Source organism: Oculina patagonica, chromosome 1 (genome assembly GCF_052425735.1).
Source record: "Oculina patagonica isolate OP01 chromosome 1, crgOcupat, whole genome shotgun sequence".
Taxonomy (NCBI): domain Eukaryota; kingdom Metazoa; phylum Cnidaria; class Anthozoa; order Scleractinia; family Oculinidae; genus Oculina; species Oculina patagonica.
The window spans coordinates 18317853-18342851 of NC_135758.1; the positions used below are offsets into that span (position 1 = coordinate 18317853).

Genomic DNA, 24999 nt, shown 5'->3' on the forward strand with positions numbered 1-24999 from the left:
GCGTTTGATGTTTCAAACGGCTGTGGAAACACAATCAATTTATTTACTCTAATGTGCTTTTATTTTGCGCCTTTTGTTGCTTCCTAACTTAAGAAAATTACCAATCGAGGGTTTACAAGACAACTACAATACAAAGCTGTTTTGAAAAAACGTTTCAGGTCGGCTAAAACTTCCTGAATGTACAACAAAATTCAGTACTATGTATAGAGTTCACAAGAGTTACAAAACGGCGAATTGCAAAGCCAGTGTCCAAAGAACGGCGTCGGTTATAATAAACAACCGTTCTACAAAGTTTCTAAGTGCAATTGACTTAAGTAAATTAAACTGAAGATCATTAAAATAAATACTATTTACAAGTTACACTGAGGTCGACAGTTCTAAAACTGCCTAATGATGAAATATTACTATAAAATACCGGACTGTAAAGCAAGTGTCCACATGGTCCAGTGTATATTGAATCAAATACATAGCAGTTTTGAAATAAATGTTATTTACAAGTTTCAGGTCGACAATGTACAGGAGTATCATCGCTTCATGAGGAAGATCTTACTTGATCTTCTTGTTTTCAATGGGAAGCTGTTAACTAAAGATTTTCTTTTATCTACACGCCGGTCTATGTTATTACAATCTTAAATTTTTCCGCATTTATCGGTGATGTCTGGTAAATTGTGGAAAAGCAAAATATAACTGTTGTACTCGAAACGGTATAAGGGTTTTCTTTGCCTCATTCAAGTTTAATTTGCGCACAATTACAATTCACGTCTTGGGTTAGGCTATCCGGTTTTTATATCATTTAAAACTTAAAGTCATGAATCGCGTATCTTTTTGTCCATTTTACGAAAACATCCGTTTAACCTATCTGTACTACAAGAGGAGGTAAGATGTTTAGTTAATTGTTGTTACGTCGACTGAACTACTTCTTAAATTAGACTCGGTGTGGCCTGATTATGCGGTCTAGAGCGCTCAAAAGCATCGAAGAAGATTCTTTAATGCTTGGCGGTAATTTGTACTGAAAATTAAACAGATACAAGGGTTTATAGCACAATTTGCTGTAGCCATAAAAAAGGCAATAAAATAGAAGTATTGGAAGCCACAAGACGATATGTTCGATACAAAAAGGTCCAGAATGAACCCGATACTGAATGGCAGCCAGCATACTGCAAAGCCTAACACAATAGCAATGGCCATCTTCAGCACATTTCGTTCTCTTTTGATGCGTTGCTTTCCAGCGTTGACCGATTGCTCGCCTGGAATCGTCTGTGATTTAAGCTTTATATAGATTATCGTGTAAAGTATGGCTATCAGCACTAGCGGGGTGTAAAAGAATACAACAAATATTGCTAACACGTAATTTGCATAAGATGAGGACTCGCCAAAGACTTCATTCCACTGGTCTACACACATGAACCCTCCTTGATATTCAACAAGTTTGTAGGTGAAGAGAAAAGGGGAGATAGTAGCCATTGCAACGATCCAAGTGGCGAGAATGAAGAAGTGGCACAGCTTTGAACTGATGAGTGGGGAACGGAGGGGAAATACCACAGCACCGAATCGATCCACTGCTATCAGAACCAGGCTCTGAATAGATTCAGCAAGGGAGACATATAGCAAAAAGGGCACCAGCTTACATAAGGCCTGGCCAAGAGGACCACTGATCAGCCAGGAGTCGACGTACAACTCTGTTAGTTTCTCTGGGATCAGGAAAATCGGAAACAGCAGATCGGACATGGCCATGTTTACGATTAAAATGTTAATGGGTTTTCTCATAGTTTTCGTCTTGTAGACAATTGTTGCGATGAAGATGTTTCCAGCCATCGAAACAGCAAGGATCAGGCAGTAAGCGGCGATTGTTCCCATTGTTTTTGCTGTAGGATTGTAGCAGTTCAATAGCTGTGTATCATTTGCCGTTGTGTTCACGTTTGCCGACATTCTCGTTGTTCAGGTTTTCATTTAGCTATTTTTCTCACAAATGATGTTTCATCTGGCTCGCTATCTTAAGGTACAACCCTCGCGTAATTGTTTCGTTTCCTCAGAAACGAATCGGTATTGTTTTGGATTCGGTGTGAACTATTTACACAGTGGGGGCTACTATTCAATCAGAAGAACGCCAGTAACCACAATGTCAACACGTTTTAGCAAAGGCAAACAACCTGGTAAAAACATGTTCTTCAAATATCCAAAAGATAATCGTCAGGAAGACGAAAAGAGATTGAGAATTATTACAAAGAGAAATATCTGACGACTGCAATGCTTTTAAGTTCTATTAAAGCGATGTATTGGTCAAAAATTAAAAAGAGAGCCATTTCCGTGTTTTTTTTTACATTACATCAGTAAAATTGTTATGTAAACATTCTAGCTATGTTCTTCCTTATTGTTGACTTTGTAAATTTTGTCTCGTGTTTGCTCTCACAGAAGAATTGTCGCTCCGGCAAGGGCAAATTGAAAGGAGTAGGTAAATAGGCGTACGCAAATCCGCCGATCCATGTAATTTGTTTTTAGCCAAATCCGTAAATCGGCCACTATTTTCTTTCCAATCCGAATCCACGTAACTTAAAAAAATTTGTGTGTTATAGTTTCACTGCAACGGACAGCAGATGTTGTTTTTAATGTACTTTTTAACGACGTTTTGTTGCTTGTTTCTGCGACAATTTCACCAACACAACGACGAAGACGGACCAAAGTGACTCGAACTTCGTTTTAGTATCCACGATCAGAGAGACATGAGATACCGGAATCCGCGCAAAAGTTCTCAGCTAATCCACGGTCCGCTGTATTTTCGAATTTCGCTAATCCGCTCAATGTATCGCAAAAAACCCGCAATCCGGGTACGTTTTAAGGCCTAATCCGCCGAACTGCGAACCTGAAAACCTGAAATTGAATGCGTGCAAAAAACTTCACTGCTTCGCAATCTTCCGTAATACTCATTCTCGCCCCAAAGGTCTTCTCAAAAATTTCACAAACCAATCTCTCATCAATCTTTCCGCTTTTTCAGTTATATAATTATTATGCTTAACGTTCCGCGACCCGGAAACGAAACACTATTTCTTTTTGAAATAGCTGTTTGTTTACCGATAGGTACAATTTAACAAGTCTAATTGTTTAATAGCGTATGTTTATAGAAAAGTTAGTAAAACAGTGTTTTTTTAGTCTTTTTGTGTATTATTCCCAGGCTATAAGGTTTTGACACTTAAATAAAGTTCTCACTCACTCACTCACTCACACTTATACGTATTCTACCAAAGACGCGGTAATCATTTGGCATGAAGCCAAATGAAGCCAAATTTTCGTATGTCAACTGGAAAAGGAACGGCGAAAACGGACAGCTGATACCATATGATCAGGTTGTGTTGTTAGAAGTTTCCGCTCATTGACAGAATCTCGGGATGGTTTTTTCTGCGAGAATTTTCTTAAAAACGTACACAGACGCCTGCTACGCAGGCTACGGGTCTGACAGATTGATAACTCTTCGACAAATCTTTTAATTTTTGCAACGTTAAAAATGTCACAAAATGTGGGCAATAAATGAGGTTTGAATCACTGTTTTTTTTTTATTACAACACGCGATGGTTAAAAGGTTTCCGAACACAAAAGGGTGGTTGCATTTCAAGAACTTCTCATAAATCAAATCCCAAAATCAAAACGGCTAAGATTAGACGCTTTACAGTAATGAAGCATATGTTTACGCAAAACTCAATTTCCAAGCAAAAATATGAACAGAAAACAAAACCAAAACGGACAAGAAATATTTGAAGACAGAATTTTTATTCAAGTAAACATTAAATTTGCCGTTGGAAGCAAAAAATCTTTCGATTTTCTTGCGTGTATGACATGCAGTAATTTTAATGACCTTTTGTTAGTGTTGCTTTGTATTGATGTTATTCCTACGTGGAGCGAAAATGCGTGCCAAATAAAATGTAAACGGTATTTCATTTGGGATGAAATTATCGGTCAAACAATTACTATAAACAAACTCAACACTTAAAGGTAGCATTTACTCGACTGCAGCATTCTCGTAAGTCAAGAAAACTCTACCACCATTTATTAAGTGAAGGTTTGTTTTCTTATCGTAAAGCTGAAAGAATTGTAAAAACTGTTCTTATTTATAGTTCGCATTTTTGCAGCTTGCGATAGAAATTTCTAAAAACAAGAACATTGAGAAGCTTGAGAAGCTTAAAATTGGGCGCTTTGCCTTGAAAGGCAGGGTTCAGTACAGCAGAAACCACGAAGCAGTTACTTAAGTAGCACTCAGTCCGACTGTGTTTGTGTAAGTCACAGGGCTTGAATTGAGCTGTATTAGTGTGCATAATATAATATCTAGAACGTTGTCGAGATTGCATTATTACTTAATGACATGATGGTTTCAATTTATAAATGTATCTTACACAATACAAATAAACGATTGAAGTAGACGACTAGACAATGTAAAGTTTTAAGACTTAGCAAAGTGCAGTGTATTGGTAATACTGTAAGGTGCGGTTTCACCTGAAGGTCGTGTGCTTTTCGGTATTTTCCAGGCATTGCACTTTGATGGGACAGTACTACAACTGTTTACCGGGGAACTACTATTGTCAAGAAAATGATCACAACTTGTTGATGAATGATTGAACATTTGTTTCATACCATTACTGTAATAGCAATTGATGAAGGCTTTTAGTCCTGAACAAAAGTATAAGGACTGGGAAATACTGAAACCCATTATCAGCCACCTTAAACGGAAATATCTTGTTGGTGTTTCAAGGAATCCAAGGAAACTTCACTCATCCCATGTATCTATGTATTGCGGTATTTTGTAATTTTTTGAGTGATTTTTGGGGATGTTTGGCAGGTGATAGTTTTTTTAAAAGAATTAGTAAAATTTAGACAACTAAGAAATATTGAAAATTTAATGTGAATTTAACATTGGAATTTGAAGTTAGAAATTGGCAGACGGACACCAAACAGTCCCGTGACATCCTGGAGTGTTTTTGCATGGGGGTCAACTGTGTGATGATGTTTCCATTTTTTCTTCAATCCCCACTGATAAAGAACTGTTGTTGGTGTTATGTTATACATGTCAAGCCTTTAACAAGGTATGAAAGAACACAAGGATTTAAATTATTCTGGTGCTCAATTTTTGCGTAACTAAAATTAATGTTACTCAAATTCCTGATGGATTCTGTCTTAAACTGTTAAGAGCTTAGTATTTCCAAATTATTGCATGTCAATGTAAGGCAAGACGAGACATGCCTTGGTTCTTATGTAATTCTCTTAAAAACACATAAGATATTGACTATAATTTTGTCTGTGCTATGGCAATTCACAGTGGGGTGGTCTTGATGTGTCTTTAACTTGTAGACTGGACTGGACTAGTAAAACGCGGACTAGTAAAACGCGGACTTGTAAAACGCCTCTAGACACTTCGAATTCCTTGGCCACAATCATCTTACGGCTCTCTTCAATACATAATGTCTCAAAAAAACAGTAACCTCAGAAAGAAGTCAGAAGCAAATAAGGTCGAAAAACCGAATTTGAACATATAACGGCAAATGTTCTAATGTCACGAACGTAGGAGTCGTGTAGGCCCGTCACCTTTATTTACCACATACTGCCCCCAAATTAAAACAGTACCCTCAGAAAGAAGTCAGAAGCAAATAAGGTCGAAAGACCGAATTTAAACATTTAACGGCAAATATTCTAATGTCACGAACGTAGGAGTCGTGTTGGCCCGTCACCTTTATTTACGATTGACTGTTGATTTCTGGACGGGCCCCGTTCTACCTCGTGCGAGCAATACAAACGACTGCACTCAACAGACGTCAAGTAGTGGAAAGAAAGAAACATGCACACAACTCATAGCATCAATCCTGTTGTTTTAGTAGGGGTTTGCAGAACGAACATGTGCTATACTGCAAAAACATCTCCACGCTAAAACAGACCATAGAGTGCTCAAAAAAGCTAGAAATATGCCGTCGAAGAAACACACAAGAGCTTCAAACACAAATTGTTTCGCTCGCTAAACCGTTTAGTTTTATCCGATTTACAAGCGCTTGTTTTACAAGTCCGCGTTCTACAAGTCCGTGCTTAACAAGCCCTCGTTTTACTAGTCCTCGTTTTACAAGTCCGCGTTTTACTAGTCCGCTTTTTACAAGTCCGCGTTTTACCTGAGTCCGCGTTTTACTAGTCCCCGTTTTACAAGTCCGCGTTTTACTAGTCCGCGTTATACTAGTCCTCGTTTTACAAGTCCGCGTTTTACTAGTCCGCGTTATACTAGTCCGCGTTTTACAAGTCCGCGTTTTACTAGTCCGCGTTTTACTAGTCCAGTCCAGTCCTCGAAATACAGTATGCCAAAACTCCCCGCCCTCTAAAGATAAGTCCTTGACGGTTCTTGTCGTTTTTCGGTGCCTATTCATCTTCGGCATCTTTCTCATCCACCTCTCGTTCTGTCCTGTGTCTGTCATCACACGAAAGAAAAGCTGATTCTCAAAAAATCTGCCACAAAAGGAAATTGACAAAAACAATATGAAAACCATATATCGAAAGTTTCTTATTCTAAAATTTTATCATACGTCTTAATTCAGAGCTACAAAGAAGTTCCTCCTTTTGAGTTATTGATACTGTTCTTACAGTACCTCTTTCCACTAGCGAAATTTTACAAAATTCCTTCGCGGCGAAAAGGTAGCGCGAATCCAGAACAGACTCCAATCGAGAGTGGGTTAATTCTAGATTACTATTAATTAACTATTACAACATTCATTTTTAAAATAGTTTCCCAAGCCGACTAAGCTAACTAAACGTCGAGTGTATCTTTCAGTAAACAAAACATGCCGTTATGACGCCGGAAATCCAGCTCACGCATACTATACCCCGTGACTCACGCAAACCTCCGACTTACGTGCTACTACAGTCATTCCTTTCTAAACATTTTTTTTTTTTGACCACCACCGTACCTTTCTACCCAAAAAACTCATGAAACCGCCCGGTTTTAACCTGTTTTAACCTTTCAAAAATTAGAGCGTTCGAAACTAAATAAGATCCGTAATCACAAACAACATACAGCCGTTTACCAGCACTCTTTAAAACTCCTGAAACCCTTCAAAATCAGGCAAAATAAATCTTTGAAATAACCTTTATCAATGTTTCTTATTTTTTATTCAGTTCTATAAAATGCCTTTCATACACTACTGTCAAACAAAAATTTCAATTTCCTCAAAGTTTCAAGACAAAAGAATAACAAATATTTCGTGCACAATGTAATTTGATTAAGCCAATATTATCACGTCTAAAAATACTTCAAGCAATTCAGTGAAAACCCGTTTTTTTTTTCGTATCAACGAAAACCACTTTCGAATAATCAATACATGAAAATAACAATAAGATCAAAAGGAAGAAAGGAACCTTTCTAATTATTTGAAGACTTTCAAAGCCGTGATATTATGCATCCAATCCGCGATAAAATTTAATTACAACAAAATCCAAGTTCTCATTTTGAATTCCATTTTTTTCAGTTGATACCTTTATCCAACTTGTGAAAAATTCCATTCAAGTTCCTATTAATACTGTACATTCCCAATGTTTTGCTCAGGTCTTCAGAAGCATCTTACTAACCGAATCTAAAATAATTCCAAAACATGCTGTACCGAAACATTCTACTCTTTGTGACAAACGACTTGACGACCAATTGTTCAGAAATGAAAATCGACACAGTTCTTGCTAAATAAAAAAAAGTTTTACGGCGGAGTCAGGCTCAAAAAATATACCGCAAGATCACACCCCCATTCATAGTCAGAAACCAGCAAACCATCTAGTTTGCTAAAAAAAAAACACTGCGTGACATCAATGACGTTACCTTTTTCATTTACAAAAATAACTTTAACTTGTCAAAGTAAGTGCAATTATCAGTACAGTATGGGGCCCAGTTCTCGGCCACTTTGTGTTTAACGCGTTTTTTCACACTCCAGTTGAATCAAAAGAAAAAGGTATTTCCTTCAAACGATAGACTGATTCATGTGCTTTAAGTATCTTGAGTTTGATCGTTCAATTCGATATAGAAAGCTCACACGTCGAGTTTACGCGGAGGTAGGTGAATTTGCATTCCCGAAAAAGTTGTTTGTTTACGGCTCCAAATTCATGGATGTAGTTAAATTCCTATTTTATCCAAAAGCCCCCACCATACGAGCTAATTTTTGGCATGTGAAACGTAGAATAATTTAGCTTTCTGCTTTAGTTAACTTTTCGTTGAACCGTTGTATTTTTTGGTCTTAATTTACTTCGAAATTTTTTCTTGCGACGTTTGCGTATTTGCCAGTTCTCGGCCACCCTGCTCGCTATCACAGCTTAGCGCTTGGTTTTTAATATAATTTCATCTGCTGCTGCCAGAATGAAAGAAATAAATGTTTTAAAAATAAAGTTCAATCTTATCTCTAAGTTTTGAGCTGACTCTTGTCTTGTCTATTATTTCTACAACACCTAAATCTTTCAAGACCTTTTCACTGCAAAATAAACCATCTAAATGAACGGGTCACACAATGCGGTTTTGCCAGAACCTGCACATAGGCAACTAGGCGCGTTAAAATCCTTCTTTTCTAAAGTAAAACAAAGCATCATAAAAATAATTTGGGATCGATATAGTATAAATAGGTTTACAGAGTGATTTTATGACTGTGAAAATTAATTGAGCATTTTTTTTACAGATAATTACGCACAAGCTTTTTAGTGGCCGAGAACTGGGCCAAGGTGGCCGAGAACTGGGCCCACAAATGGAGCTTTTATTTTTATTATTGCTCGGGTAAATTAATTTTTGACCGGTCGATAGCTTTACACCAAAAAGCTGAATAATGTAGCTAGCTCTGGGAGAAATTTCAAGTTCCTGCGGTTCTTCTGAGGTAAGAAATACAAGTTTACGTCAAAAGTGGCCGAGAACTGGGCCAAGGTGGCCGAGAACTGGGCCCACAAATGGAGCTTTTATTTTTATTATTGCTCGGACAAATTAATTTTTGACCGGTCGATAGCTTTACACCAAAAAGCTGAATAATGTAGCTTGCTCTGGGAGAAATTTCAAGTTCCTGCGGTTCTTCTGAGGTAAGAAATACAAGTTTACGTCAAAAGTGGCCGAGAACTGGGCCAAGGTGGCCGAGAACTGGGCCCACAAATGGAGCTTTTATTTTTAGGCGGTGACGCCTATATGCCAGGGCACGATGGAGGGTTCGTTCGTGTGAGAACTAAGGATGGGCCGATACTCGATACCAAATATTCGATACATCGATATTTTGACAAATTTGAAAAGTATCGATACTTTCGAAAAATATCGCACTTTCGATACTGAACACGTGACCTGAGCCTGCGGTCTTCTGGTCAGCACCTGAGGTTTAAAAATGCACTTTTGCGCAAACAAATATTGATTTTCTTGTCAATATTTGCATTTTTCTATTGCCTTGACTTGATCTAGTCCACAGTGAAACAAAAAGACCAAAAATCAACATTCCTGGCTAATATTTATAATGCCAGGACTGTCCTTTGTATGGTCAAACAAATCACGTGACATACCAATGACGTCAGTACGAGAGGGACGTCATAATATCGATATCGATATCGATATCGAGAAAAAAGGCAAATATCGTATCGATATCGTAGAGAACAGAGAGAGGAGAGAGGATTGGTAACAAAGCACATGCGACAGGTCACGTGAGGTATTTGTATTTGCCTGTCCGCCATCTTGGTCGCGCGATTGTGAACTTGTGAGTATTTTCTTGTAGCGAGAAGCCTTGACTTCAAGATTTGTAGCTGTTATATTTTTGCGCTCACCTACAAACACATAAAGAACTCGTAGTGCACACATACAGCTAAATCGACATACTCGCACACGAGATAGGTCGAGGGTCTACATAAATTGTGGTTTACGCATCGAGCTCTACGCTACGTGTCGGTGAGCTGTTTTGGTCAGACCCTGTCCTGTCATAACTGAAGTTGAACTGAATATAACCATTGAAAGCAATATAAACACTGTCAGAATTGAAATATTTGTCATCTTAACTACTGGCGACATTGTGATTTGAGCTTAACTGAAGACGTGATCAGTACAGAAGAAGTTTACTATCAAAACTGCTGAGATTGCAAAAGATAGAAAGGTGAGCTATCTAAGTTTTATTTGCTTGAACGTGTATTAACTACCGTAGGTTATGGTGTCTTTAATGCAATATAGAGCAGCAGTGGGGTTACATGACGTTCATTTGAAGGCCAAAGAATACTCGGATCGTATGAAAGGGAAATTCTGGTCTATGCTGTTGTTTATGTTTTACCTGGAAGCGATATATCTGCCAACATTAAAAAGAGTAATCCGTTCATGGCAAATGGCTTATTACGCTAGGCTTTGGTTTACACAAATTTGTCTTTATCGTTTCTATATTCCCTTGTTGATTCGACTTGCCAATGATGTTGAGATGAATCCTGGCCCTTTTTACGTTGTGAATTCGTCAAAAACTGTCACGGCTGACTATAATCAAGGTGATGTTGCACTGTTTGGAAGAAATGCTGGCAACCAATGCGTAGCGATGTGCCTAACTGCAGTTGTTTACAATTGTAAAAATAATGCATCGTGGTCAAGAGATCAGCTAAATGAAGTTTTGATTCAAGGCAATGTGCTTTATTCTCATATTAGCAAGTCAGTAGGGAAAGACAGATTGTTGCTATCTGAGATTCCATCTGCATTGTCCATAAATGACGAAAACTTTTCCATTAATTTTAGCAGCAGTTTTGCTGGCGATTTACACATGTCTGATGTAAGAGACTGTTTTTTCCCATTGCAACATGTACTAAATATGTTAATAAAAGACTATGATGCCTTTCTGTTGACTGTTGAAATCAATACGGTTGCTATTATTATTGACAACAAAGGTAATTATAGAATTTTTGATTCTCATTCACGAGATATCCATGGTAACATTGCTGCAAATGGAACAGCAGTACTGTTGGAATTTACTAGTGTACAGGAAATGGTGCAGTATCTGCAAAACTTCTACAGAGAAAAGAATGTAGTGCCATTTGAAGTGTTGGGTATGAAAGTTGAAAATTTATCAGTTAATCAAAACTGCAGGTACACAAGTTCTAGTGCTCTAAGTGTACCATTTTCTACAACAGATAACACTGTAGGGTGCCAGGGATCATGCAGTCAAAGTCAATGTCACAATTTTGAATCAGACATAAGAAAAGAAAATGTAGTTAACAATAGCAGAAAGAGAAAACAAGCACAATCAGAAGAACACAAAAAAAGCTTGCTGATGTTTAGAGAAAAGAAAACTGCAAGGAAAGAAGCTGAAACATGTGGTGAAAGGAACAATATGTCACAAATGTATAGAGAACAGTATGATAGAAAAAAAGCAATTGAAACCAAAGAGCAGAGAGAAAATAGGTTAAGAAAGCCCAAGGAACAAAAAATTAAAAAAAAGAAAATTGAGAGCAAAGAACAAAGAGAGGATAAATTAAAGAAGCATCGAGAACTAATGAGAAAAAGACGAGAAACTGAAACCGAACAGCAGAGAGAAAATAGGTTGAAAGAGAGAAGAGAACGATATAGGAAAAGCAAGGAAACTGAAACCAAACAGCAGAGAGAAAATAGGTTGCAAGAGAGAAGAGAACGATATAGGAAAAGCAAGGAAACTGAAACCAAAGAGCAACGAGAAAAAAGATTAAAGACAAAAAGGGAATTAAAACAAAGAGTAAAGGAAACTGAAACTAAACAACAAAAAGAGGAGAGGTCGATTAAAAGAAGAGAAGCTTACAAGGCCAAAAAGGGTTGTAATAATGACAAAACACAAAAATCTTGTGATGAATTGGTTGTTATTTTTCGTGAACTGGTTGCTTCAGGGCCAACGTTTGTTTGCACATGTTGTGAGCAGTTATGGTACAAACATAGTCTTGTCAGAACTGATACTGTACTAAAACTTAATAACGAAGCTGTATTAAGATGCATAAGAAAAGATGAACAGTGTTGTACAGCTCAATGGGTTTGTCATACATGTTATAATCACCTGAAGCAGAATAAAGTGCCTCCATGTGCAGTCCAGAATAAAATGAGTTTTCCACATAAACCTGACCATTTAGACTTAACAGAACTAGAGTGGAGGCTTGTATCACCACGATTGATCTTTCAAAAGATACACGAAGCAGCTAGGGGAAAGCAATATAAAATTCATGGCAACATAGTGAATGTTCCTGCTGATGTTGTTAATACTGTGAATATCTTACCAAGACTATCAACTGAAACAGACACTATCAAAGTGCAGCTTAAGAGAAAATTAAAATACAAGAATTATGTCCTGTCTCAAAACATAAGACCATCCAAAGTTTTTGAAGCAGCTAAGTGGTTGACTGAAAATGGTGCACTTTACAAGAAAGAAAGTATCAAACTGGACCCAGATTGGAATGGTTTGTTTGCAGGGTCTAATGAAAATGACATGTCAAATGATAGTGCTTGCAGCAGTTCAAGCAACCTTACAGAAAACAATACACCTATAGCTTCAATTAAGTCACTGAATACCACTGTGCAATCTTTTTCAGAACACAGTCGATTGCTTTCATTTCAATTTGGTAAAGTTTTTATTTGCCTTGACTGTGAACAAGTTTTAATAGACTCAATGAATTTAGAAAATCATCTTTTGTATGATCATGGAGTAGAAACTGATACTGAGTGTTGTGAGGAGAGTAACTATATTCCATTTTTTCATAAAAATGACTGTAATAGTAATGAAGTGGTTTTCTTTTGTTCTTTGTGTAGTGCCTGGGAAAAAGAGCAATCACTTTTTAGTGAACACATGGCCATTGTACATGATCTACCACCAATGGAAGATGATGCATCCTCTCAATTCAGTGAAGCAACAGCTAATGTAAGTACTTCCGTTGTGGTCAAACTGTTCAGATATAAAATGCTTGATCCCAAAAATGTTGTTCTTGTAGAAACATGTTTGAAAGGGTATGGATTAGCAAACACTATTTCTCTTAAAGCGTTAGTAGGTATACCAGTAACTTTGAATGTATCAAGGTGCTTATCTAGTGAAACAGATGTGCATTTATCTAGTAGAGATCTTTGTAAGGATTCCTGTCCAACTGAAATGGAGGTAAATGACCCTTGGAATGAAGTGGATGAATCTGAAATGTGTGCTGGTACTTTGGACACAATGTTAACATCCCCGGACTTTGTAGAAGATTGTGAACGTGAAAAGGTTTTGAACTTTGCACCAGGTGAAAGCAATCATCCAATTAGTATTTTCAAAGACCAATATTGCGAAGAGCTAGCATATCCTGGTATATTCTGTGGTCACGCAAGAGCAGATAATAAGGAAAGAAATGTACCTGTGTATTATAGTGACATTTGCAAATCAGAGTTAAGGCGTTCTGATCGTAGAGTTGCTCAGTGTATGGAAAATATTTTCTTTAAACTGAAAAAGCTGCAAATGAAAATAATTTTAGGCAAGTGCCAGATTGCATTGCGAAAGCATAAAACAAATGGAAAGAGACTAACAGCAGGCGAGTTAAAAAAAGAAGGTGCTTTAGACAAATTAGTTCATTTGAATGAAGGGTACCGATTTCTAAGAGCTCTTCGTGGTTCCCCACCATACTTTGAGAAGTCTAAGAGAGATCTATTTGCCATGATAAGGCAACTTGGATCTGCGACACTTTTTTGTAGCTTTTCTGCAGCTGAAACAAAGTGGAATCATCTGTTAAGAATGTTAGGTGAATTAATTGATCACCAAGTATACAGAGATGATGAATTAAATGCCTTGTCATGGGAGGAAAAGTCAAGGTTAATTCAAAGTGATCCCGTCACATGTGCAAGGCATTTTGATTTCCAAGTTCAGCAACTAATTGTAAAATTTTTGCAAAGTGATTGTGCACCACTGGGGAAAATAGCAGATTGGTTTTATCGAGTTGAATTTCAACAACGTGGCTCGCCACACATTCATATGCTTTTATGGATTGAAGGTGCACCAAAGTTTGGTGAAGATTCAGACGAAAAAGTTTGTGAATTTGTTGATAAAATCATTTCTTGTTCAAAACCTGCAAGTGGCTGTGAACTAGATGAATTAGTTTCTCGTCAAGAACATAAACATTCATTTACCTGTAAAAAGAAGTTTCAAAAACAGTGCAGATTTAATTTTCCTCAGCCTCCAATGAAAAGCACTCAAATATTGTATCCTTTAAGTGACATTGAGAATACAAGTCTTTTGAATCAACACAAGGCTACTTGGAAAGAAATCAATGAAAAACTTAATACTATGAGGGAAGGAGAGAATATTTCATTTGAAAAACTTCTTAATGAACTTGCGGTCGCTGAAGAAGAATATATTCTGGCTATTCGATCTTCCCTAAGTAGGGCAACAATTTTTTTGAAACGAAAGCCAAACGAACTTCGAATCAATAATTATAACAAGCACTGCTTGCTTGCATGGAGAGCAAACATGGATGTCCAATTTATCCTAGATATCTACTCTTGTGCAACATATGTTGTTTCTTACGTATCAAAGGCACAGAGAGGTATGAGTGAACTTTTGAGAAAAGCATGTGAGGAAGCTCGAGAAGGAAATTTGAGTATTAAACAGCAAGTGCGTGACATCGGTAACAAATTCTTAAACAATGTTGAAATAAGTGCACAAGAGGCGGTATATATCGTACTTCAGTTACCAATGCGACGCTCCTCTCGTGAAGTGGTGTTTATCAATACAGCTTTACCAGATGAAAGAGTGTGTCTTTTGAAATCGATGGATGACATACAGCAGCTAGAAGATGAGTCTGAAGATATTGAATCAGGTGGCTTGATAAAAAGGTATACTAAAAGGCCATCTTGTCTAGAGAATGTGACATTAGCTGATTGGGCCGCTTGGTATGACAATAGGAATTCAAACCTTAAAAATCTACAAAAATCCAAAAATACTGATGTTGATGGTTTGCCATTAGAAATATTTGATGATGATAACAATGAAGATGATGTTGGTAAAGACATTACTGATACATGTAGCAATGAGCTGACATCAAAGAAGGGCAAAAAAGAACCTCAGAAGCGGTCAAAAGCTAGGGTAATAAGAAGTGTATGGTTTAATAGAGAAAGTCATCCTGAAAAGCACTATCGTGAGCTGCTAATGTTATTTACTGCTTGGAGAGATGAAAATACTGATTTGCTAGGAGACTGTGAGAATTACATGGAGAGGTGTCAGATATTGAAAAAACAGATAAATGACCAAATGGCTCAGTATGCACCATGTAGTGAACAACTAGAGCAAGCATTAGATGATGTACAAACTATAGAAAGCACTGATGATATGTGGGATTGTGTAGCTCCAAACACACAACATGTAGAACTGAGTCACCTTGCAGAAAATGAATGTCAACATGTATGCAACACAGAAGAAGTAGGGAACTATGATCTTTCTGGAGATCTGGGAATTCCTGCTAGTACTACTAGTAATTATGAACATAATATCTCATTTGATGAATTGCCAGATGAAGAGTATAGGGAAGCTGTTCGTTCTCTAAATGTCGAGCAGTTAAATTTTTTCTACCATGTTTTACACCTTGTGAAGACAACCAGTGAACCCTTCTATTTGTTTCTTTCTGGTGGCGCTGGAGTTGGAAAATCTCACTTGACTAAAGTACTGTTTCAAGCAGTTTACAAATATTTAAACACAAGAGCTGGTGTTGATTTTCATCAAATTACAGCTATTCTAGTTGCTCCGACTGGTAAAGCTGCCTATAATATTCAAGGAAGTACAATCCATACAGCATTAGCAGTGCCAGCAAACCAGTCCTTAAAGATTTATAAGAAGCTTGATGCCAGTCGTTTGAATTCCTTGAGATGTAAATTTGCTGGTTTGAAGATAATTTTCATTGATGAAGTATCAATGGTAAGAAATTCCATGTTTAATATTCAAATTAACAAAAGACTCCAAGATATCATAGGTACAGATAATGATTTTGGAGGAGTGAGTATTATAGCAGTTGGAGATTTGTTTCAACTTCAACCAGTATTTGATGGCTATGTTTTTGAAGATTTGGAGAATGATTATGCTCCTTTAGCAGCTAATCTGTGGCAGAAACATTTTCAGATGTTTGAATTACATGAAATTATGCGTCAAAGAGAGAGTCGCGAGTTTGCAGAAATTCTTAACCGGCTGCGTGAGGGTATTCACACTGAGAATGACTTGAATATACTGAGAGCAAGAATCGTTGAAGATCCTGATCAGAACTATCTCAGACATTCTCCCCACCTATTCATTCAAAATGACAGAGTTGATGAGTTTAACAAGTCAGTTTATAATTCTGCAGCTGGCAGAAAATTTATTGTCAAGGCAGTTGATAGTGTCATTGGTGCTCAGTCTGAGGAATTAAAGGCACGGCTATTGAAACAGGTTCCAGATGATCCACGAAAAACTATGCAATTAGCAGCCTGTCTTGCAATTGCAGAAAATGAAAGGATTGAGGTCTGTCAAAACATCAGATTGGATGATGGTCTTACGAATGGTAGTGCAGGTTTAGTGAGATTTATTAGTCTGCTAAATTCTGATTGTCCTGATGGAATTGTTTGGGTTGAATTTGATCATGCTAAAGTTGGAGAGAAAACTCGGAATGAAAATAGAAGCCTTTACAGTGATAATATCCAGCAGAGTTGGACACCAATAAAACCTGTTTGTGTAACATTTTTTGTAGGAAGAGGTAAAGCTGCTCAGATCGTTCGAAAACAATTTCCTTTACGGCAATCTGCAGGAAAAACTATTCACCGTTCTCAGGGTGACACTGAAACCAAGGTTGTAGTTGATCTTACTTCAAGAAGAGCTATTCCTCACATTCATTATGTTGCATTAAGCAGAGTTACTACCATTGATGGATTGCATATAAAGAATCTCAATGAAAAAAAGATAACTGTGAGTAACAAAGTTAAGAATGAAATGCAGAGATTGCGAACAGCAGCTTATCTTCAGCCGTCTATAATATCCCTTGCAGACATTGGTGAGAATTTTGTCAAGATAGTCTTTCTTAATGCACGTTCTCTTCACAAGCACATATCAGATGTGAAAAATGATTTCAATGTTAAGGCAGCAGATATAAATATCTTTGTTGAAACTAGATTGTGGGTGTTTGACCAAAATGACGAATTTGAAATTAATGACTTCTCCTTGTTTAGAAACGATGCATTGTTTGATAGGCAGTTGCATACACAAAGACCATTCTATGGAACTGCAGTTTATACCAGAGCTCAGTGTTATGATGAATATCCTAAATGTCAAAATATGCATGGAGTTGAAATAACAATTATTAAAGTTGAATGTCTGCCAGATGTTGTTATTGCTGGCATTTATAGATCACCAAAAGTGCCAATGAGACATTTGCTTCAAGCATTGAGAGAACTTCATTCCATTATGTCAACAGAACGTTTTCATATAATACTTGGTGATTTTAACATTGATTTTAATGATGGTGTACAAAACAGCAGTATACATAATCAAATGATTGTAACATATGGATATAAACAACTTATTTCAAGCTTTACCACTGATAACAGAACTACAATTGATCACATTTATACAAATCTAAATGAATCAAGAGTCCAAACTGGTGTTCTCGAGACATACTTTAGTGACCATAAAGCTGTGTGGATAGCAACCAAAAAAGAGTAGAAACATGTACATTTTTGTAGGCTATAATGACTAGTAAATGATTAACCTTTTATGCCCCATCATCCACATACAAATTCTCCTGACTGATCTCCATACATTTTCGTATAGCAATTGTTTGGAGAATTTGTTAAAAGTTCAAAGCAATTTCCCTTTGGTGACCATTTTATTACAGTGTAATTCTCCTAACCTCTTCTCTTAATTTAGTATTGACATTGTGAGGAGAAATTTGTAATGATCACTATTAGGTCTTAAGGAAGCATAAATTACATGTAAAGTATGTGTTTCAGAAAGAAAGAAAATTTAAATGAATTTAGTATCTACTTGTGTTACATTTTAAGGTGTTGTAGTTCATCAGCCTTGGTGTCTAAATAAATTTGTGTAACGGCTCCTTTGAGTCCCTTGTGACCATTTGGGTCACACACCCCTCCTTGTGACCCTTTGGGTCACAAACCCACCATATTGCAACTGTACTTATTAGGTAAGTATACGAACAGTACACAATGTAGTTATTTGTTGTTCTGGTCCATGTAATTACACATGTATGTTAATAATGATCGATGTGACATCTAACAGGGATGTTGCTAAGAAAACACTAAGCCGGCTCATCAACAAGCCAGTTGGCTTTTATGGCCTTCGTAGCACTAAAAGTTTATCTAAGTCTTGGTTTTCATGTGAAATTTCAGCTGTATTTACCATAAGTAGTCTTTTAACCGGTGAAATTGGCTGGCAGCCGGCCGTTAGCAACATCCCTGCATCTACATGTACACGTAGTCGTGATATGTAAGTTACCGGTATAAATACATGTATGTTACCTCATAATATTGCACGTGCATTGTATTAGTTATTGTTAAAAAATTATTAATATTTTTAATTATTTTTTTTCTTTTATTATGTTTACAGAACAGAAATGTAAAACAACAAGAAAATGCACAAGATACAGTCTTCAGAGAATCCACTGATTGCCATGTTATGTCCAACACTTTCAATCTACATTATTATCTACAGATATTGAAACAACACACAGCAACAACCATGTAGCGGTAACATTCAAGTTGAAAAGAAACTGTGTTAAACATCTCCGGATTCACCAATGAAAAGACCCTTCAATCGGAGGTCTTCACTGGCTCACCACTGTATCAACTTTACTTCCTGGAGTCCACTTGTACTGTATGTGTGTATCACCTCCAAATGATAACATATCTTATTGGACTGTATATCTTGCATCACAGATTGTACAGTCAGTGTAGACAACTTTCAGCAGCATTTAAACAAGAGTACATCAAGATACTGTATCAACCTTACTTGCTGGACTTCACTTGTAGTGTCGTATTACCTCTAAAATGTAGTAACAATGTTTTGGACTTATTGGTCTTATCCTGCATCACAGATTGTATAGTCAGTGAAGACAAATATCAGCTGCATTTAAACAAGAGTTAATCAAGATGCATTATTTCAAGACAGTATTTTTCTGCCAAAGTTGTAACAGCTTCCTGGCTTTCTAGTACAGTTGCATACTATGTTGCATTCCATGTAACAAAGTGACAATGAAAGACATTTAGTTAGCATGGTTCAAGTTTAAATGTCAATTTTGTGATCAAAGTAGCTCAATATTTGCGTTTTTTTTCAACTTAATAAAAAATACCATCCAAAGGAAATTATTGTAAAATTTTATTTACTTGACAAACTCCTTTCCCCCTTTTATAGCAAATGAGTCAGTCTCTAAACTATCAACTTTAATCAACGATGTCTATTTCAGTGTTTAATTACTTGGATATCTTTTGCTTTTTGGGCTCACATTTTCACTCACAACAATAGACCTTTTTAGCTTTGTGTGTCAATTGCCCATCACAAATCACACGATGCTCCCTAGAGAATTTCCTTTTAACTCTCTGAATATCGTGAAGTAATTCTCAAGGGTAACATCACATAGTCAGAAATGGGACAACAAACAAACAAAGCCCAAAAGGTCTATTCCCAGTCTGTCTGGGCTTCAAACATACTGACTTGCTATACTGAAACGTCACCGCCTTTGCATGCATTGCGTGCCGGTTATTATTATTGCTCGGGCAAATTAATTTTTGACCGGTCGATAGCTTTACACCAAAAAGCTGAATAATGTAGCTAGCTCTGGGAGAAATTTCAAGTTCCTGCGGTTCTTCTGAGGTAAGAAATACAAGTTTACGTCAAAAGTGGCCGAGAACTGGGCCCCATACTGTACTTTGCACCGTAAGCTTTTTTCTCTGTCCTTCCGCCGAAGCAAAAAAACACAACCTGATTACACATTAACCCAAAAGTCGACCAAGTGTGCCTGCAACGATTTCCTGTCAAAACTAAAATGAAAACCATTGCGGTATGCGTCACCCGTAGCGGTTTTGTAGCAACCCCGAGCTATCCCCGTCTTTTTGGCCGCGCCAGGAGACTACGCTCTAGGACGACCAAAGGGTAAACCTTAAATCGGCCACGCCCGATTAATGAAAGAGTTGAAATAATTTTTCATACAGTGGAACACTGCCTTGCAACCAGTCCGTTAATACCAGCTCCTCTATATTTCGACCACTGTCTCTTTGGCCTGGATAAAAATTCTGTCATATAAACAACATCCTTATTATTTTGAATGCGACCAACTACAACCTTTTGGCGTCATTGATAGTTAATTATTAACCGCCCGATTTTAAGCTTCTCAAGCTTCTTGTTTTTATTAACACAAATCGACCTGCATGTAGTACAAGTTTTAGCTACCCTAAAGTCGTGACTGTCCCTCCCCTCCCCTCCCGAAAGTAACGATACGCTTTCCTATCCCTTGCTTGCTGCTAAATCCAAAGTATAAGAAGAACCAAGAAAGATTTAATGCTGCTCGACGTTTCGGAGTCATCTGGTGGATCGCGCTTATCGATTATCTTCTAACTGGTCATTCTTCTCCGAGGAATGTGACCGCCTTAGGGGTTTTTTCATAACTTGAAATACCCAAAACCACTGGTTAAAACTGCAATCAAACGGTTCGTTGAGAGAAGGGTGTCAATTCAAGAGCCCTGCCCACCACCAGATGTACCATCGGAAACTGTGAGAGTAATGCTACCCTTTAGGGACCAGTGTTCAGCTAATTATGTTAAACAACAACTGAACAATCTAAGTTCGAAACTGAACGTGACTGTCCAACCAGTGTTTGTAAGCCCTAAGCTCGAGCAACAACTTAAGCGACACGAAATTAAGCCCCCTATTGTTAACCAACAATGTATCATGATCGTCTACCAATTCCAATGTAACCTGTGTGATGCAGGATATGTGGGGTATACACGTGGCCACTTACACGAGCGCGTAGATGGGCACAAAAGAAAGGCATCATCAATTTACAAACATTACAACCTGCAACACAATTGCGAAATACCTGAACGCTTCATCGAACAATTTCGCGTCATCGCAAAATGTAGCGGCAAATTTGATTGCCTCGTGAAAGAAATGTTGTACATTCGCATGCGTAAGCCAACACTTAACGTGCAAACGGATTTCATCCGCGCTAAGGTGTTCGTTTAGGTCGTTCTTTGTTTTATGCTTATTTTGTAGCGTTCCTTATTTGCATACTGTACAAGTCTCTTGATAATGGAGTCAAGATGACTCCGAAACGTCGAGCAGTATTAAATCTTTCTTGGTTCTTCTTATGTATTTGCTGTAGCAAATCCCTGCTGATCAAATCCAAAGTAACGATCTTTATTACTTTTTGGAATTTTAAGTAATTCATTAAGGCTTTTAAGGTAGAAAAACATGCACCAAAGAGGTAATAATACCCAATCCTAGGCTAGGTTACCTTCCTGGGCCGGGTTGTTCGAAAGGCGATTAACGCTAACCCAGGATTAAAAGATGATCGAGGTTTTAATTTCTCTTCTTTTCAAGGCCTTTTCATAGCTAATGTTTTCTGAAATTTGAGATTGGTCCACGTCAAAACTGGGGGACAAAGAATATAAAAAAAAAAACTCAACGAAATGTTTTAAAATTGAATTCAAAATTCACGCTAATCCTGGATTAGCTTAATCGTGCTTTGAACAACCGGGCCCTGTTCTAGGAAAACTAAAAGCTCCTCTTACTTTATCTTTTACAACACGTAACTACTTAACATAGTACATCACTGGCAAAATCAGAGTGTATGTTTTTATTAAGGTTTTGGAGAATTTGACTCATCCTCGGTATATAAGAACATATGAAACATGCCAGTGACGTAAAACAAAGAAAAACCAAGACAACAAAGAACCTCGAAACAATGTAGAGCAGGAAAAAATACCTCCAAAGCAAGGAAATTGTTGCACTGGTTCTAACACCGAGGTAAACCCGAGCAGGTGGGCATCAGGGATTTCCACCTGGACAAAGTATCAGGCCCTATCGTTTTGCTATTGGTTGACTGAAGTCGGTTCAGTGGCCCGTTTCTCGAAGGTCCCGAAAAGTTCTCGCATCCTGAAAGCCATAGCAAAATCTCAAACCTTATGATTACAGAACTGACTTTTTTGAAATACTTTTAATATGACCAGAGGTTCCCTTCATACAAAGTTTAAGGCCTACACACTTCTCTGTTTTTAAGATACTGATAGCTAAAAATGACTTTACGGGCCCGACAAATGTCCGGGACATTCGAGAAATGGGCGCCTAAAGGCGTCCAACCTGGCTCTGAAATCGTACGGCATCGCAATTAATATCCGCGAGACTGTTGAAACTGACCCATAAAACCCGAGGGATTGATTTCTGAAAAGAAAGACACGATTAGCATGTGTTCTTCTTCGTTGAAAAAATTGCTAAACCCCTTAGGCTATCTTTTATCAGTTGTGTCAAAAAAGTATGTAATTGTTTCGTTAGGCTTAATTAGCTGTGTCCTACATGTCCTATTGAAATTCCGCGAATCTGGAGGCAGGGTGGTCTAGTGTTTAAGGCGCTCGACTTCAAGTCCTCCTCCCTGCCACTGCATGGATGGATTTGTGTTCGGTGGTCCTAAATTTAACTCCTCCACGCTTTCTACGTAGTCGGTCGGCCTCCTGCCAGCTACATTTTAACAAGTTTCTGTCCGAATTACAATATTATTTATTTATTTATTTATTTATTTATTTTTTGTTGCAATGGACTGCGGTCCTTTAGAGTTTCTACTCAAAACAATTCGACTACTCGCCCCCGTTTTCTATGAGCGATAGTCAACTTGGCTGCGCTTCGTTGACCTATTCGCTCATAGCAAACGAGGGCGAGTAGTCTACTTGTTAATGAGAACTAAGTCAATTTCTTTATCGCACAAATACCATCCATGTGTCACCTAAGGACACGTTTTCACCATTGTCGTCACATTCGTAATTACCGTTACCCGACATACGAAAGAGCCGTTGATCTGTCCATACCACTGGTCTTGAGAAGAGGCGTCTGTTAGTTTTATAGTCGCTATGTCCCCATCGCCCGTCAGACGGATAACCCCACTTATCACAGTTCATAGCCAAGAAAGAATTGTCATCTGGGAGGCGTGTGAAAGAACCACATGCTGGAGGCATGGTGTCAGACTCGGTAAAGAACTTTATTACATTGGCTCCCTTGGTATCTTTGTTGGTCATGATATGAAACACTCGACCAGGCGTCTTTTTAAAACAGTAAAACCGGATCTGAGTGAAGCCCATGTCTCTTTTTAACTGATTGAAGCCATTTTGCAACAAGTACTGCTTATTGGTGTTGTAGTTAGGGAGAATCTCTCTGTAGGAATTTGAAGTCTTCATTGTATCCAGCAGAGAGTTTTGATCTTTCATTATAAAACGACTGATAAGCGTCCATCCACCTGCGATAAAAAGAAATGGCATTGGGAGAAAATTATATTGAATCCGGATAAGTTGAACCTTCCAGCAAGGAAAATCGAGAAAGGCTCGAGTTATCGATAAGAAAATTAATAGAAGGGGGAGTCGAAAACGGTTCGAGTTAGCAAGAGGTTCGAGTTATCGACGTTCGAGTTATCAAAATTAACCAGTCCAAACGGACTCAATCTAAGAAAATTAGTCCGATCGGCCATTACGTAATATTTAATTGTTCATCTTGCGCACTGAATAACTAACTGGCTATTTTGAATCAGTGCTTGTTCCAAAAACGAACTGTTTTCTTCCACGAGAATAATCTGTAATTCATCGAGCTGAATGGTCGTGCCTGCCTGAATGCCTGCCTGTCTGCCCACCTGACTGACTGACTGACTGACTGACTGACTGACTGACTGACTGACTGACTGACTGGCTGGTTGGCTGACTGACTGACTGCTTGCTTGACTGACCTTCATCAGTCAGCATTTCGCAGAACACTATGAAGGGGTCCCCTGAGGCTTTTGGGTCGATCCAGTATTCGCCATCTCCCTGAGCGTCACCGCTTTGCAAGATATCCTCGCAAGAAGAGCCTGGGACCAAAGATTTCGAACCTTTCTTTGCTGTAAGAATCAGGCGTAACGAGACAACAATAATTAAATGTAGGACTGTATAAAAACATGCATATACACCACTTCATAAACGATTACCGGCGATTCGTCAAAGAAACATGATGAACCTAACTCAGTGCAGCCGTGTCAGTTGCAATTTTAAACCAATCACAGCTTGTACATTGAGTGATATTATAAATGTAGCATACATTTACACCTGTGCTCTAATTCAGCGAATGCAATGCAAGTTACTCTTAGGAAAATTACTTCGTGATTATTATACCTCGAAGGTTGTTTTCCATATACGTAGCAGCTGGATTTTCCACAAACTCTTCAGGTCTGGACTTCTTTGTTTCCTTTTTCATTTTACATTCCTTTTTATCCCAAAGATACGTCGCACTTTGGCATCTTTCCTCTAAACTGCACTCAAAGAAGCAGCGAGCAAAATTGTCAGCGTGCACGCTCCTGAAGTCATGCCCAACTAAAGCAAAACCAAATTCCTCTCTGTTTTCCCGGCATGCACCGCTGCGAGGCCGGTCTGCAACAACCGCTGCGGGGAGGACCAAGGTGAAGAACAGGGCAAATAACAAAGTTTCCATTGAGGTTTATCTGAGATCGTCGGTTGAACTATGCAAAACATCTGTTTGAAATTTTCATAGACACGGTATGAGTATTACATGCGTTGACTAGTTTTGGCAAGAAATAAGTATTATTCGCTGAAATGTGATTGTAGTTCCTCCGGCCATATTGTTAACCAACATGTCTGATTTGTCTGTCATGTTATGAAAATTACACGTAACCCTCGTCATATCTTTAAAGGATGTAGCTAGATCATAAGCGTTGGGAAGCAAATTTCTGTGTCCATTTATAAATAAATGTTCGTTTCTACCCACCCCCTTCCCTTATCCAATTGTGTATTTATGTTTCCAAGCGTTTAAGAACTGATAGAGA

At 37.9% G+C, this 24999-nt stretch overlaps 3 protein-coding genes and 1 pseudogene across 3 annotated transcripts; 2 read left to right on the forward strand and 2 right to left on the reverse strand.

Moving 5' to 3' along the window:
* On the reverse strand, positions 1–1929 carry LOC144648986 (QRFP-like peptide receptor). The gene has a single exon (XM_078508440.1). It carries the CDS (start codon positions 1927–1929, stop codon positions 964–966), a length of 966 nt encoding a protein of 321 aa, XP_078364566.1. The 3' UTR covers positions 1–963.
* An 8180-nt stretch (positions 1930–10109) lies between these two features.
* Positions 10110–18978, forward strand: LOC144636825 (uncharacterized). The gene is made up of 3 exons (XM_078496029.1): positions 10110–12537; positions 13111–17394; positions 18869–18978. Exons 1-3 carry the CDS (start codon positions 10155–10157, stop codon positions 18976–18978), a joined length of 6777 nt encoding a protein of 2258 aa, XP_078352155.1. The 5' UTR covers positions 10110–10154.
* Positions 18979–19498: 520 nt separating this feature from the next.
* On the forward strand, positions 19499–21237 carry LOC144636830 (uncharacterized; annotated as a pseudogene).
* Positions 21238–22807: 1570 nt separating this feature from the next.
* Positions 22808–24647, reverse strand: LOC144636840 (uncharacterized). Its single transcript, XM_078496053.1, has 3 exons — positions 24332–24647; positions 23911–24105; positions 22808–23430 (listed from the first exon to the last, which is right to left on the reverse strand). Exons 1-3 carry the CDS (start codon positions 24645–24647, stop codon positions 22895–22897), a joined length of 1047 nt encoding a protein of 348 aa, XP_078352179.1. The 3' UTR covers positions 22808–22894.
* Between the last annotated feature and the right edge of the window lie 352 nt (positions 24648–24999).

Coding starts and splice junctions, on each gene's coding strand:
- LOC144648986 (XM_078508440.1), bottom strand. CDS start 1,929: ATGTCGGCAAACGTGAACACAACGGCAAATGATACACAGCTATTGAAC.
- LOC144636825 (XM_078496029.1), top strand. CDS start 10,155: ATGGTGTCTTTAATGCAATATAGAGCAGCAGTGGGGTTACATGACGTT. Junction 12,538..13,110: donor GCAATCTTTTTCAGAACACA/GTCGATTGCTTT, acceptor CTTGGAATGAAG/TGGATGAATCTGAAATGTGT. Junction 17,395..18,868: donor TTCCATTATGTCAACAGAAC/GTTTTCATATAA, acceptor CTTGCATCACAG/ATTGTACAGTCAGTGTAGAC.
- LOC144636840 (XM_078496053.1), bottom strand. CDS start 24,647: ATGGAAACTTTGTTATTTGCCCTGTTCTTCACCTTGGTCCTCCCCGCA. Junction 24,106..24,331: donor TATGGAAAACAACCTTCGAG/GTATAATAATCA, acceptor GTTTTTATACAG/TCCTACATTTAATTATTGTT. Junction 23,431..23,910: donor CGAAATGCTGACTGATGAAG/GTCAGTCAAGCA, acceptor TTTTTATCGCAG/GTGGATGGACGCTTATCAGT.